The sequence below is a fragment of the Pelophylax lessonae genome (genome assembly GCF_965119305.1).
Source record: "Pelophylax lessonae genome assembly, chromosome: 5".
Classification (NCBI taxonomy): domain Eukaryota; kingdom Metazoa; phylum Chordata; class Amphibia; order Anura; family Ranidae; genus Pelophylax; species Pelophylax lessonae.
Window position 1 is genome coordinate 233827396 of NC_138772.1, and position 15265 is coordinate 233842660.

At 44.4% G+C, this 15265-nt stretch overlaps 1 protein-coding gene across 4 annotated transcripts in view; it reads right to left on the bottom strand.

Annotated features, from left to right (window-relative positions):
* The window catches only part of CTNND2 (catenin delta 2), a 921118-nt gene that overhangs the window by 37539 nt on the left and 868314 nt on the right, over positions 1-15265 (bottom strand). For all 4 annotated transcript variants that reach the window (XM_082258174.1, XM_082258173.1, XM_082258172.1 and 1 more), the window contains one exon: positions 6521-6643. In XM_082258174.1, coding sequence (XP_082114300.1) covers positions 6521-6643 — 123 coding nt within the window. The remainder of the gene's footprint in view (positions 1-6520; positions 6644-15265) is intronic.

Genomic DNA, 15265 nt, shown 5'->3' on the forward strand with positions numbered 1-15265 from the left:
TTGTGTGATTTTACTTTTTACAGGGGTACAGAGCAGTAACTCACTATTTCTAGCTCTTCTCCCCTCACACTGGAAACTGTATGAGGAGAGAAGAGCTAGTAACACTGAGTTACTGCTCTTTGTTTACATTTTATGATCGGCTGTGAATGGATTCACAGCCGATCACATAGTAAACAGTCACTGTCAGTGACTGTTTACTACTGCCGGTGACAGCTGTGTTCCTACGGAACACAGTGCCACCGACATGACCGCGCTGCGCGCTCCCGATCGCGCATGCGCGGTCATCTCCCGGCCGCCTCCATTGTGATCGGCTGTGTCATTGGAACACAGCCGATCACGTGGGAAACAGCCACGCCCAGTGGCTGTTTCCCCCCTGCCGGTGACGGGGGTGTCCCGGGGACACCCCGACACCGGCAGTGCACGGCGGCGCGCCCGCGATCGCGCGCCTGCCGTGCATTTCCTGGGTCACGTCATATGACGTCCGCCCAGGATAATAGCCGCACCGTCCCGCCGTCATATGACGGCGGGCGGGCGGTAAGTGGTTAATAAATATAGCTGGATGAAACAAAAACTGAGTCTGTCTTCATTTTAGGCTGCAAAGCAACAGAATGAGATTATTTTAAAGTGGGGTCATTCTTTTCTATACCCACTGTATATAAAATATATAATTATACATGAACATTCCTGATATCACTTTACTGTGACTTGGAAGCAGAGAAAGTAAAGACAATAAAATTGGAGAAAAGCCCAATAGAACCGGACATCTGTCCAAATTTGTTCCATATAATACAATTGAAAAATGGAGTTTGCTGACAAAAATTACATTACCATGATAATGTAGTTTAGTTGGGAGGCCACGTTGGCGAAAAAAAAAAAGACTGATATAGTTGCTGCAGATAGGCTTTAGAGCAGTCATTGGTAGTGGCTGTGGGGGCACTGCTGAGAGAGTTTACATTTTAATTCTTGGCTGGAGTTACCAGCACCATCAGCAGTGTGAAGAAGGGCACCCACTGCCCATAAAAAATAGGCAAGAATTATGTGTATAAAAAACAGCACCAGTTCAGATTGCTACCACAGTAAGAAAACCCTATTCATGGGTTTATCTGCTAATCCTTAAGGTAGCTTGTCCAACTGGGCAGTCACCGTGCTTTCCATTGACAACCATCCAATCAAACACACATTATTTTTTTTAAAAAGAAAAACAAATGTATTTATGATCTTGCAGTAGGGGACTATGGATAACAGTTTGGGTGGTTAAAGAATCTATTCTGTAGCCTGAGCAATGGTTGGCTAAAAACATGATGTTAACTAGGCCCATTTTTTGAACATCAACCATTTGATGCCTACTGTTTAGTTCACTTGTTTATGATGTAACTAACTCACTAAAAATGCTCTTGAGAGAATACAGAAGGTAGTAAGTACTGTATGTGCATAGAAGACAGCACCAGTTCAGCCTGCTGCCGCAGTAAGCAAGCCTGATGATTTGTGTGGTTATATGCTGGGTCCTAAAGAAGCACAGGCCTGTCCAAGTGGGCAGTTACTGTGCTGTCCATTCTGCTACCTATGGCTTAGGTCAGGGGTCTTCAAACTATGGCCCTCCAGTTGTTCAAGAACTACAATTCCCATCATGCCTAGTCATGTCTGTCAATGTCAAAGTTTTACAATGCCTCATGAGATGTGTAGTTCTGCAACAGCTAGAGGGCCGCAGTTGAGGATCCCAGGCTTCGGTTTTACACGGTCTTTGTTTGGCAGTGTGTGGGGTTGTCTATGATGCAGTAGTCAGAACTCCTATTAGGGCTGCTGCTGACAATGCTAGAGGAGAAGTCTTAGTTCAAGCAAGAATTGCACGTTGCCTTGACAAAAGCCACCTGCATGTGCGCCTCATCCTGGCTCTGTTCATATCCAGTGCAGTCTTCTCAACTACCTAGTCTTTCTGCCCTTTGATGCCAAAAACAACACTTCTGAACTTTCTCCTGCACACTTTACTGTTCATAAGGGTGCCCGGCCGCTTAAATGATGTCATGAATGTCATGTTAGAGCTTTAAGCTGGATACACACTATACAACTTTTGTTGTTAGATTTCCTTTAGATTTAACTTCAACTATGTAGTGCAGGGGCCTGCCTGATTGCATACAAATTAAAAGTGTTTAGGTTTGACCTCATATTATAGGGTTTTGGTAAATCTAAAGGAAAAAAATCTAAAGACAATTGTATAGTGTGTATGGCCCATTAGAGCGTTGTGTCTGCATATTCTATTTCCTGAGCTTAGTGAATATGTTCTACAACATGTACAGTAAATGAGGGAACGTATGGCATTCATGCTGAATTAGTCTCTGTTGACAAAATGTATGGCATTTCATGAAGGACTTGGCAGGAAAACACGAGCTGTCACTGCACATTTTGGAAACATTCCACTTCCATGACAGCCTTTATTAATTAGAATTGTGGATACCATTATTTGTAAGGAGATCATGATTTGTTGATGGTAGAGACAGAAGCAAGGATTCCATGCTTTGCTTCTGTCTCTACCATCAAGTTCATTGTCTATACCAAGGGTAATGAATTAAAATTCAAGGAGGTCCGGTCGCTAAAATTTTCATTGGGCCGAGGTCCGAATCTCAAGTCTGTGCACATTTTATGTTAGGGGCACTCTGATGGGCAGAACAAAATGTGCCCACCAGTGTGACCCTTAACATAAAATATGCCCATCAGCGTGCCCCTTAGCATAACATTTGCCCATCAGCGTGACCCTTAACATAAAATAAGGGGCACACTGATGGGCATATTTTATGTTAAGGGGGCACTCTGATGGGCACATTTTATGATGGTGGGATCGCTGATGGGCAAAACAAAATGTGTAAATCAGTGTTGCTCTTAACATAAAATATGCCCATTAGAGTGCCCCATAACATAAAATATGCCCATCAGTGTGTACCACAGCATAAATATGCACATCAGCATGCCCCTTAACATAAAATATGCCCATCAGAGTGCCCCTTAACATAAAATATTCCCATCAGCGTTACCATTAACATAAAATAAGGGGCAAGCTGATGGGCATATTTTATGTTAGGGGGCACTCTGATGGGCACATTTTATGTTAGGGGGCACTCTGAGGGGCACATTTTATGTTAAGGGTCACACTGATGGGCAAAACAAAACGTGTAAATCAGCATGGCTCTTAACATAAAATATGCCCATTAGAGTGCCCCTTAAAATAAAATATGCCCATCAGTGGGACCCTTAACATAAAATAAGGGGCACGCTGATGGGCACATTTTATCTTAGGGCGAACGCTGATGGGCACATTTTATGTTAGGGGGCACTCTGATGGGCAAAACAAAACGTGTAAATCAGCGTTGCGCTTAACATAAAATATGCCCATAAGAGTGCCCCATAACATAAAATATGCCCATCAGAGTTCCCCTTAACATAAAATATGCCCATCAGAGTGTCCCTTAACATAAAATATGCCCATCAGCATGTCCCTTAGCATAAAATAAGGGGCACGCTAATGGGCACATTTTATGTCAAGGGAGAACTCTGATGGGCACATTTTTTTTTTATGGGGCACTATAATGAGCACAACAAAATATGCCAAAATATGCCATTCTGCACACTTGTTAAAGCTTGTGCAGCTATTCTCCCCTAAAAATGTGCTCCACATACCTTGAGCCAGGAGCTGAGCCAAAAGCCGCGAACAGGGGGGCGTGGCATGCACATAGTGTCACGCCCTAGCTCGCTGCCTGGTGTTCTGACAGATACCCGCTCAGATTGCTATACCCCCGTCACTTCCGCCGGCTGCGCGTCATCAAACAGCTGTGCGAGTCCCGAGAGGGAGCCGCAGTCAGGAGCAGGGGGCGGGACGCGCACATGACGTCACGCCCCTACTCGCGGCCCGTCAGGACAACACCGGCTGCAAGTGAGCCGGGAGCCGCAGTGAGGAGGGGGCTGAATACGGCCTCGCGGTCCGGGTGGAAGCATCATGTGGTCCGCCCATGGACCGCGGGCCGCCATTTAGTGACCGCTGGTCTATACAGTATATTATACAGTATAAGTATAAATATTTTGAAAGAAAGGTAGAATAGGAATAAAGCTCATTTAAAAGAGCAAACAAAAGCTTGCAAAACATCCAACTGTCTTTATATCTGTAAGACTGCATTCACACCTGAGCAGAGGGACTTTCAGCCACTTTTATTTGAGCATTTTTAAAATCGTATTACAAGTGTTTTACAGTTTCAGACGTTTTTGTTTAGCCAATAGAATGCACTAGGGGGAGGAGTAGTACAGGCGGTCCCCGGGTTACAAACAAGATAGAGACTGTAGGTTTGTTCTTAAGTCTAAATTGTTTGTAAGTTGGAACAGGTATATTTTTTTAAGGGTAGCCAGAAGAATCATTTTTAAGTTTTTTGGGTAGCATAGGGAAGGGTTAACACCCCTGTACCATTTTTTGCTGTCTGTACCACTGTTCAGAAGATCTCACCTCACTTTCTGTCCCTATGGCAACTGGATTTTGAAAATTTTGGGTTGTTGTGGAAACAAGGATTGGTGATAAAGCTTCAGTGGAGACACCTTTTTCCCATGAGAACTCTTACAGGAGTGAATTTCCCATTCCTAGGGGTAGATTTCTCCTCACTTCCTATTGTCTACCTCCGTTTGTAAGTAGGAGTCGTATGTAAGTCGGATGTTTGTAACCCGGGGAACGCCTGTAGAGGAGATTAGGGATGGAGAATTGCTGTTTGAGCAGAAAACGTGCAAAAAAAAATGCTTATGTCGCACATTTTCGGGTGTTTCTATTGAAGTCTATGGGGCCCAATCTGCATCCAATCTGCAAAAAATGAACTTTTTAAAAACAACAGGTGTCTTGCTTCAGGCAGCAGAATGCTCAGATGTGAACAGGGTCGGTCATTGAAAAAATTGATTTTGGCTTGTTGAGCATTTTAGAGCTTCAAGCAGAAAATCGCTCAGGTGTGAACAGGGCCTAAATGTTATCTTAATGAAAATAGTCTTCACAAGTTAAAGAGGAATCAACCTGTGAAAGTTAGGCCCCCTTCCCACCCAAAAAAAAAAAGGAAACAATTTGTTGGCAGTATTGCCTAAGAGCTCCCAGTAGCTTGTCAATTTATTTTTAACTGTGTCTCTGTCTCTGTATGTGCCATCCTGGTAAATTCAAGACCTTGATTCGTCAAGTCAGAGCCTCCTGGAAAAAGACAATAAGCAGGAGGAAGCAGAACAATGATCATCACAGTAATAACCTCACCAAATCTCACTAAAATGAGGGGTCAGAGACAGCAGTGGCTTAAATCGAATCATGTAAACGTATAGCTATGAGGTTATCGACACAGGAGTGCATAGGCACCCTTACATTCCAGAAAGTAAACTGTATATTTCGAGAGAAATTTAAAAAAATGTACATTTTTCAGGGTATTGCTAGGACACATTTAACATGTGTCAAGTAACATAGAAAATTCTTTTTGAGTTCTGGTCTACTTTAAACACTGATAAAAGACCCTTTTTGCCTATTTTATACTATACTGTAGGTATCCTGGATTACTGGATGAAGATTGGACTGTATTTTTATACAGAAATTCCTGCTAAATTTCAATTCCTCCAGCATTTAGTTTAAATGTGCTGTGGTGTTTTAAAAGTTTATAAGGTGTAAACTGAGTGTATTAATGTTGATAACAAAGCAGCATACGTTGGTGCTCAAAATGGCCATATTAGCATTTATACAACGCTGACATTTTGTAAGACAGAGTTCATGTATCCCAAAAAAGGGTGGCAGAAAACATAAATAAAAGTAGGCAAAATGAATTAAAGACAATGTAGTACAAGACAAAATTCACAGATTACTGTACATTCTTATAACATGTCAAAATAACATCCTTTACATAAAAAACAGCCCTATTTACCAATGCATTTTGTATTGTCAGCGAATGACAAAGCAAGTTTTGCTACAGAAGTACAAACAGCACATGTACTCTTTGTTACATTTGTACAATATAGTGTACAGTATATCTAAAACATTTTTTTAAACTTTTAATAAAGTAGGTAATGGTTAAAATTAATTTTCCTTCCCCTTTATTTCTTGCAATGGAGATACAGCAATCTGAAGTGAGAAGGGATCTCAACTAAGTGAAGGGAATTCCCCACCTAGAGAGTTGTCACTGAAACAGATGTCTGCATTTTAAGGTTTGGCCTCATTGGATTTCCCATTGACAATGGTCACCAGGACAAACAGAGGGTGAATCCACTCAGCCAGAAGACAGACAGCAATAAAAAACTTAAAGAGGTTATAATCCACTGTCCAAAAGAAGAAAAAGAAAAAAACCTTGGCTATATATACACATGTAATAGGAAGTTATTATAATATAAATACGACCACAGAACAGCCTGATCAATGGCTATTTTCAAAAATAAAAATGCATTTCCCCTAAAGTCCTAAGACATGGTTATTTAGAAATGCTGATACATTTTTACTCTCTCTACATACAATAAATCTAGAACACTTTAGCTGTACCTGGCATTGTGTCCTTTCTAGACGTATGCTCCCCTTTGTATGTGGCATTTGACCCGATTGTTTCAAAGTCTGCTTTCTTTTCTTTAAGGTTGATCATTTCCCGGGGGGATGCAGGTGCGCTTGCTTTAAAAATATTAGATATTTTTTAAAAAACAAGTGAGATATTGTCATCTGGTGTAAGTTTTTTTCATGCAATGTAAAGGTCACTAGAGTCTTTAAAACCAGTTATTGAAGAACAAAGGGGGCTCATATACATGTGTTTGAGAACTTTGAAGATATGACTTGGTCTTCTCTACAATCCATAGTACTGTCACATTTGTGTATTCTTTACAGCTTCCATTTTTCCCTATGGTGAACGCAAGCTGTAATGCACAGGGACTGCATGTCAAAGAACAACACATTTCAGCATTGTGTTACTGCTAAGATACTTCACTGGTGACCCAAATTGCAAATTCACTCCAGACACCAGTCATCAACCACTTTCAGAAAGTTTCTATGCCCTTTTCCTCTTTTTCAATGTATTTATTGATTGTTGTCAGCAAAAAAGCACTTGGAGGACAAAGAATATATCCAATTAGACAACTTGTTGTAAAGTTGCAATATGATGTTATGCGGGATGGGCAGTTCAGGTGTATTTGCAACCTCACGTAGATTGGAGATAGCAGTAGTATGAATAATTTAGGCTTCCAAGTGGTAGCACAATAGGAATGTATGGATAGGGAAGGGAGGGGAAGGGAGGGAAAGAGGGGTAGGGTGGGTTCCCAGGGGTCTTCCTGAAATTGGAAAGCAGGAAGCACCGTCGGAGGTAGGGCCATGAAGAGAGACATCAATGGAGCAATAGGGAGGCATGAGGGGGGAGATAGTGGTCCACCCATGGCTGCTTGATAACAAGGGCAAAAAGGGAGGGGAGAGAGGGCAGAGGAGCTGTCTGGTTTCTATGCCCTTTTTGAACTCTAGAAATCATTATATACTTTATAATTATGCCTTTCAATATTCACAAAAAGGATATCAGAAAATTGATGAAAGTGCAGAGAAGGGCAACCAAACTGATAAGAGGCATGTAAGAGCTCAACTATGAAGAAAGATTAGCTGAACTATATTTATTTTCTCTTGAGGCAATTAAGGGGGGGATATGCTTACTATGTATAAATACATAAGTGGCCCATATATTGAACATGGTGTAGAGTTATTCACTTTTAGGTCATGAGGACGAGGGGGTACTCTTTAAATCTGAGGAAAAATAAATTAAAACATCCACATACGGAAAAGAGCTGTACAATTGTGAAATAGACTCCCTCAAGAACTAGTTCTGGATGGTTCAGTAGATTGATTTAGGCCTGGTTCACACCTATGCATTTGTAGTGTGTTTTCAGTTTTGAAGAAACACTACAGTACATTTAACATGGTTTCCTTTGGATCACATTCACATCTGTGCATTTTATGGAAAGGGCCAGGGACCAGCAGGTTGTGTTTTTAGTTCCATAGACTTCAACGGATCAAAAAGATGTATTGAAAAAAAACACAAAATGCACCTGGACTATGCATCAACTGCAACCTGCATAGGCATAAACCATGTCTTAAAAAAGAAACAGATGCATTCCTTCCTAGGCAAAAAGGGAATGATTTTTTTTCCCTCACTGGAGCAAATTGGATCATGATTTATTGTTTGTTTGTTTTTTTTTGCCTTCCTTTGGATCAACTGTGGGTAATGGACTGTGTATATGAAGGTTTTCTATTTGTTTTTTTTATTGGTGGAACTAGTTGGACTTTTTTCAACTTTACTAACTATGCAACTAAGCATGTTCTGTCAATTTAGGTACTATACCCTCTTTAAGGGTGTACTAACACTGGGCACAGGTAATCCAACTGTGCCTGAGTATGACTCCATTGGTGTGCACTCCCACAGCACAGTTCGGAGCGCTCACACTACAAAAATGACACTAAAGGTAAAACGCCTAGTGTGAATACAACCTAAATGTCTTTGTACAGAGAGGGTTCAATTCACGAAGAGTTAAATACCTCATGATTATTTGACTTAAAAAAAACTCATAAGGTATTTAATTCATGAACATGCTACCCCCCCCCCCCCCAAAAAAAAGGTAAAAAAAACTTTTTAAAAAAATCATACAATGACATATACACAATCCTATACCCACAGTTGACCCAGAGGAAGGCAAGAAACTCCAGCAAAGCAGGATCCAATTTGCTCTAACATGGGAAAACAAAACTTTCCTGATCCCCCGAGAGGCTTTTAGATATTCCAAACAAAAAATCAGATAGTAACATTTTATAAAAAAAAAATGAGCATCCCCCATCCCAAATCAAATTCATACCATACCAGGCCACATACCCTTAACGTGGTGGGGGTGCTTCGGGGGATGGGGCTTTCCCCCTCAAAGCATCTTGTCCCCATGTTGATGAGGACAAGGGCCTCTTCCCTACAATCCTGGCCCGGTGGTTGTGGGGGTTCAGGGGGGTGGCTCCTTGGAATCTAGATGCCACCTTTAACAAATTTTGCTCCCTCATGCGAATGAGTATTGGGTACATAGTATTCCTTCTCATTCATCAAAAAAACAAAAAAAAATGGATTTTTGTAAGATCTTACCGTAAAATCCTTTTCTCTTAAGCTCATTGACAGACGTAGTCTTCTTGATTCTCAAGAGCTGGGTTATGTTGTCTCCGCAGGAGTAGGACTAGGCAGAAAGACAAAACGTTCTGGCTCCACCTTAGGGGCAGTCCCTGAGGGTATATCCTCCCTCTCTCTGCTACAGGGAATCAGTTCTGTTCTAAAGCAGTAACAGAGAATTTAACCCAACCCAACTCAATGATAGAGGGGCGGGTACTACGTCTGTCAATGAGCTTAAGAGAAAAGGATTTTACGGTAAGATCTTACAAAAATCCATTTTTCTCTATCGCTCATTGACAGACGTAGTCTTCTTGATTCTCAAGAGCTGGGACATCCAGAAGCAGTGCCACAAATGAGGGGTGGGATTGACAGAAATCAAAATCCAATCTAGAAGGCCCAACCGGAGCCAACCAGAAGTATCAAAGGACTCATCGAGTAAACAGATGAGACCTACCCCACAAATCCTCGAGGTAGACCAACAGTCTCCTCAAACAGTGGCCTGCAGGAACCTTGCAGCCAGAAGAGGCATCTGACGATGCCATCACATGAACCTTATACAATATTGTAAAGGTATGAACCGACGACTAAACAGTCGCCTTGAAAACCTGAACCACAGACGCCTGATGGCGGAAGGTCCAGGAAACTCTAAGCGCCCGAGTAGAATGCGCCTTAAAAGGGAACGGGGGATCCCGACCCTTAGATAAAATAAGCCTATACCACCGTCTGTCTGATCCATCTAAAGATGGTCGCAGCAGAACAGGCAACCCCTTCTTAGGGCCATCCGTGATCACAAACAGTGAATCCGTCTTACAAATTGAATCCGTAGTATTCAAATATATCCTGATCGCCCGAACTACATCCAAGGAATGCAACGCAATTCTCGAGGATGATTGGGCTAAGGACATAGGAAGGACAATACACTGTCCTCATTCAATGAAACTTTGAAACCACCTTAGGAAGGAAGGATGGATTCGGATGAAGAACAACCTTATCCCTATGAACCACCAGATCTGGGGAACAACAGGATAATGCAGCCAGTTCTGACACCCTGCGTGCAGAAGTGATAGCCACCAAGAAGACCACCTTCTGGGATAAAGTAAGCAAGGGAATCTCCCTGATATTTTCAAAGGGAGGTGTCTGAAGAACCGACAGCACCAAATTAAGATCCCAGGATGGTAACGGCGCGTGCACTGGCAGAGCCAGGTGTCGCACCCCCTGGATGAAATTCCGCACCAAGGAATGAGTAGACAAAGGCTTCTGAAAGAAGATAGCAAATGCTGAAACCAGACCCTTGATAACACTCAAGGCCAGCTTCTGCTCAACTCCCTGTTGCAGAAAAGCCAATATTCGGACTACCGAATAAAGATGTAGATGGAACCCAAGCGATTCACACCACACAATATAAGACTTCCATGTACGATGATAATCTTTCTGGAAGTCGCTTTCCTTGTTTTAACTAGAGTAGGAATAACTGAAGCTGGCAATCCCTTGTCCTTCAGCACCTGGGTCTCAATAACCAGGCCGTTTAAAACCAGCGATCGTAAAGCAGGATGGAAGATCGGTCCCTGAGACAGTAGACCCTCCCTGAGAGGAAGTCTCCACGGGACGTCCGCCACCAGTCTGACCAAGTCGGCGTATCAAGCTCGACGAGGCCAGTCCGGAGCTGCCAGGATTACTGGAATTCCTTCCTCCTCTATCCTGTGAAGAAGTCTTGGCAGTAACCCAAGAGGAGGGAAGGCATACATTAGCTGGTATTGCCCCCACGGGGTGACCAGTGCGTCTGCGGTCTCTGCTAGAGGATCGCGGGAGCGAGCCACGAATCTCTGTACTTTTCTGTTGAATCGTGATGCCAACAGATCCACATCCGGGGTGCCCCAACGTAGGCACAACTGGTGGAAAACTTCTGGATGGAGGGACCATTCCCCCTGATCCGGAGTCTGACGGCTGAGATAATCTGCCTGCCAATTTTCCACCCCCGGAATGAACACCGCAGAGATAGCTGGAACAAATCGTTCCGCCCAGCGAAGAATGCAAGCCACTTCTTTGGCCGCTCGGACACTCTTGGTTCCCCCCTGGTGATTGACATAAGCCACGGCCGTGGCGTTGTCCAACTGGATCCGAACCGGGCTGCCCTGGAGCTGCTCGGTCCAGTGAATCAGACAAAGTCTGATCGCTCTCAGTTCCAATACATTTATCGGCAACCTGGATTCTTCCGGGGACCAAAGTCCCTGGACAGATAACTGACCGAGAATTCCTCCCCATCCGGATAGACTGGCATCCGTGGTCACTATCGTCCAATATATTGGCGGAAATTACTTTCCCTGGCTGAGCATCGGAGACCGAAGCCACCAGACCAGAGACTCTCTGGTCTGTTTGCTCAATCGGATCTGATTGTCCAGGGATTCCGGATTCCGATTCCATCTGAGAAGAATCTCTTGCTGAAGAATTCGGGTATGGGACTGGGCAAATGGGACTGCTTCGAAGGAAGCCACCATCAACCCCAGAACCCTCATGCAAGTCCGAAGGGAAGACCAGCTGTTGGATAGTAACAACTGGACTGCTGATTGAATCTTTCGGAGTTTCCCTACCGGAAGAAAAACTCTTGTCCTGACTGTGTCTAGAATTAGACCCAGATATTCGAGCCTTTGGGTGGGAACCAGAAATGACTTTTGCTGGTTCACCAGCCACCCGAATTCCTGTAAAGAAATCATAGTAATTTCTATGTTTTGTAGCAAGGTCTGAGGAGACTCTGCATGAAGCAGAAGATCGTCTAGGTAACCAAGAATCGATATGCCTCTTTGGCGCAGTAGTGCCAACATTGGGGCCAACACCTTCGTGAAGACCCGAGGAGCCGTGGCGAGACCGAAAGGTAACGCCACAAACTGATAGTGGTTCTCTTCTACGGAAAAGCGTAGAAACCGCTGATGTCCTGCGAAAATGGGAATGTGAAGATATGCGTCCTAGATGTCTATGGACGCTAGGACATCCCCGGGATGCAGGAAGGCTGCTACTGTGCGAATGGACTCCATTCTGAATCTTCTTATGTTGACAAAAAGAATTGAGTGCCCTTAAGTCCAGAATTGGACGCACTTTGCCCTCTTTCCTGGGTATTGTAAATAGGTTTGAATAAAACCCCTGAAAACGTTCTGTCCAAGGAACGTGGACTACCACTCCTTGTTGTAGTAAATCCGTGACTGCTCTCCGCAGATCTTCTAAACGATCCGGGGATAGTCGAATATTGGAAGGGAAGAATCGCGCCGGTGGGAGAGATCGAAACTCGATCTTGTACCCTGACCTTATGACTTCGCAAACCCACTTGTCCGGGATTCTGGAAAGCCATGGATCCGGGAACCGGCGAAGACGTCCCCCCACCCCAGTTATGGGTGGGGGCGCACCTTCAGGCTTTGGACGATTTATCTTCAGGTCTGGAGGGGGCGGGCTTTTGCTTGCCCGACCAACGTCCCCTGAAGCCTCCTGAAGGAGCTTTGGAGGACTTAATTTTTTCACCCGCGGGACGAAAAAACCTCTTGTGAACAGAAAAAGAAGGCCCTCGTCTTTGACGAGTTCCTTTACCTTTAAAATTTTGTGGTAAAAAGGTGCTCTTTCCACCCGTGAGATCCTTAATGATCTCATCTAAGTTGGCTCCAAATAGACGCTCTCCTAAAAAGGCGATATCAGCCAATGCTTTTTTGGAACCTTGGTCGGCTAACCAACCTTTTAGCCACAGTGTACGCCTGAGAACCACCGCTGAGACAGATGCTCGCGCCAATAATGGAGTGGCGTCTAACGCCGCATCACACACAAACTGTAACCCCTGTATCATTTGTTCCAACAAATCTGATGCCGCCTGAGGGACCTCTTCTAAGTTCCGGCGTAACCACTTGGTCCATTCAGTTACAGCCTGCGAAACCAGACCAATAGAAATTATTGGTCTGAAAGCTGATCCAATCAAGGTAAACATGGTGCGAGACATAGCTTCTATCTTGCGATCCACTGGATCTTTAAAAGACGGAGCGTCTTCTAGAGGAATAACCGTGGCTTTATTCAATCTAGCAATTGGTGAATCCACCACAGGTGGTTCTGTCCATTTCTTAATGAAGGTTTCCTCAAACGGATAACGCCTGTTAATGCGTTTAGAAATAGTAGAAGTGCGTTTTGGCAGACTCCATTCTTCTTTGATTGGATTGCCAAAACATTTGGGCAATGGAAAAACCTTCGCCACTTTGATGCGTTTTTTAGTCCCAAAAGGGATTTCAGTTTCAGCTATTTCTGACGGAATACCCTGTAATCTTAAGGTTTCTTGAACAGATACAATGAGTGCGTTTACCAACGCTTCCTCTTTGGCTATGGCTGATGCCGAAACATCCTCCTCACTGTCTGAAGAGACAGTACACGAGACACCAATCCCAGATGAAGTACCTGCAACTGCAGAAATAGGCTCAGAGTCTGAATCCGAGGTTTCAGATAATAAGGGGTTAGGCGGGGGTCGCTTCCTTGCGCCCTGTCCCTGACAAGCCACTTCCACCCGGGACACAAAAGTTTCCATAATAGCTGACAATGATTCAATCGTCAGTGGGGTGCTGGAGGATCCTGCAGACCCCTCGAGGGGATCCGGAGGAGATACATGAGTGGCAGGGTCCATGTTAATTCAGGACACCTTTGCCAGAAAAACACAAAAAAACTTTTTTTTTTTTTTTTTTTATGTGTCTCCCCCTAGCGCAATAGCGCCCCTCAGAGTACCTGCTTCTCGATCCCCACAGAGAGAGAGAGGGACCCCCAAGGCTCACCAACCGATGCAGTGAAGTTTCCCACCAACTGCAGTCAGCGTCTGTCTTTTACAGACTGGAAGGAGCTGTTGCTTTTTCCCGGGTAGAAGGACGTGGCTCCGCCCCCTGTGTACGCCTTCCGGCGTTCCCAGCTCTCCACGAGGTAGCTGGGCTCATGAAACATGGCCGCCCCCATACAGGAGACATTAGACTCCAAAAACATGGCGGCCGGCGTGACCTGAGGACATACATGCACCTGGTCTACGGCAAAATGGCGGCGGACCGCCGAAATCGTTTTTCCCAGCACATCCACCTGCATCTCTGCTGAGTGGCGATTTATTGATCTACAGGAGATACACTACAAATAAGGTAGGATTATACCTCCTATGTCTGCTGTAATGCTACAGTCTGCTGGGTAGAGTGTTAGCTCTCAAACCAAGTCCACTTCCCACAAACACATACTGTATTTACAAGGGGGACTTTTTAGTGTCAGATATATACTGACCATGTATGGAGGGGCCCATAATTCATACTGCCTCATAACGAGGAAAGAAAAAAGGGAACGTTTACTCACCATACCAAACCGACAGGCACCCTCTCTTCACAATACCCTCTCCACCGGGGTGGGGGGTTGTGGACCACTCCGGACGCCTCGACTCTCTGGTTCCTGGCGTCCAAGCGAGACTTTTAACTCGCAAGGTCAGTCCCTCCACTGGGACTCCGTCGCGGCCGACCCAGCGCGGAGCTCTGGTCTGCACGCGCTCGTAGGCAGAAACCGGGGTGACCACTGGATCTCAACATCCAGCCCGTCGCCCGGCCCCACATACTTACTTGAATGTGTCGCGGCCGACCAAGCGCAATGCAATGGTCTGCGCGCGCTCGTAGGCCGGCTGGGGTGACCACTAGTGTCGCCCAGTCCGGCGTTTTTGCTTGAAGATCTCACAGGAAAAAAACACTGGAGAAAAACTACCTAAAAAATATTTTTTCTAAAGAAAAAATCTTGCCAGGACCAAAAAGATCCCAGCAAGGAACTTAGGTCCTTACTCCTGACTAGACAGAAAAAAACTGATTCCCTGTAGCAGAGAGAGGGAGGATATACCCTCAGGGACTGACCCTAAGGTGGAGCCAGAACGTTTTGTCTTTCTGCCTAGTCCTACTCCTGCGGAGACAACATAACCCAGCTCTTGAGAATCAAGAAGACTACGTCTGTCAATGAGCGATAGAGAAACAATGACTAGTGTGAGTAAACACAGCAGACAGTTTAAGTCCTTTATTAAATAAAATGTTAATAAGTGACCCCTGATGTAGATTCATCGTCATTCACGACGAATGCTCCCAACGGCTTACATAAAA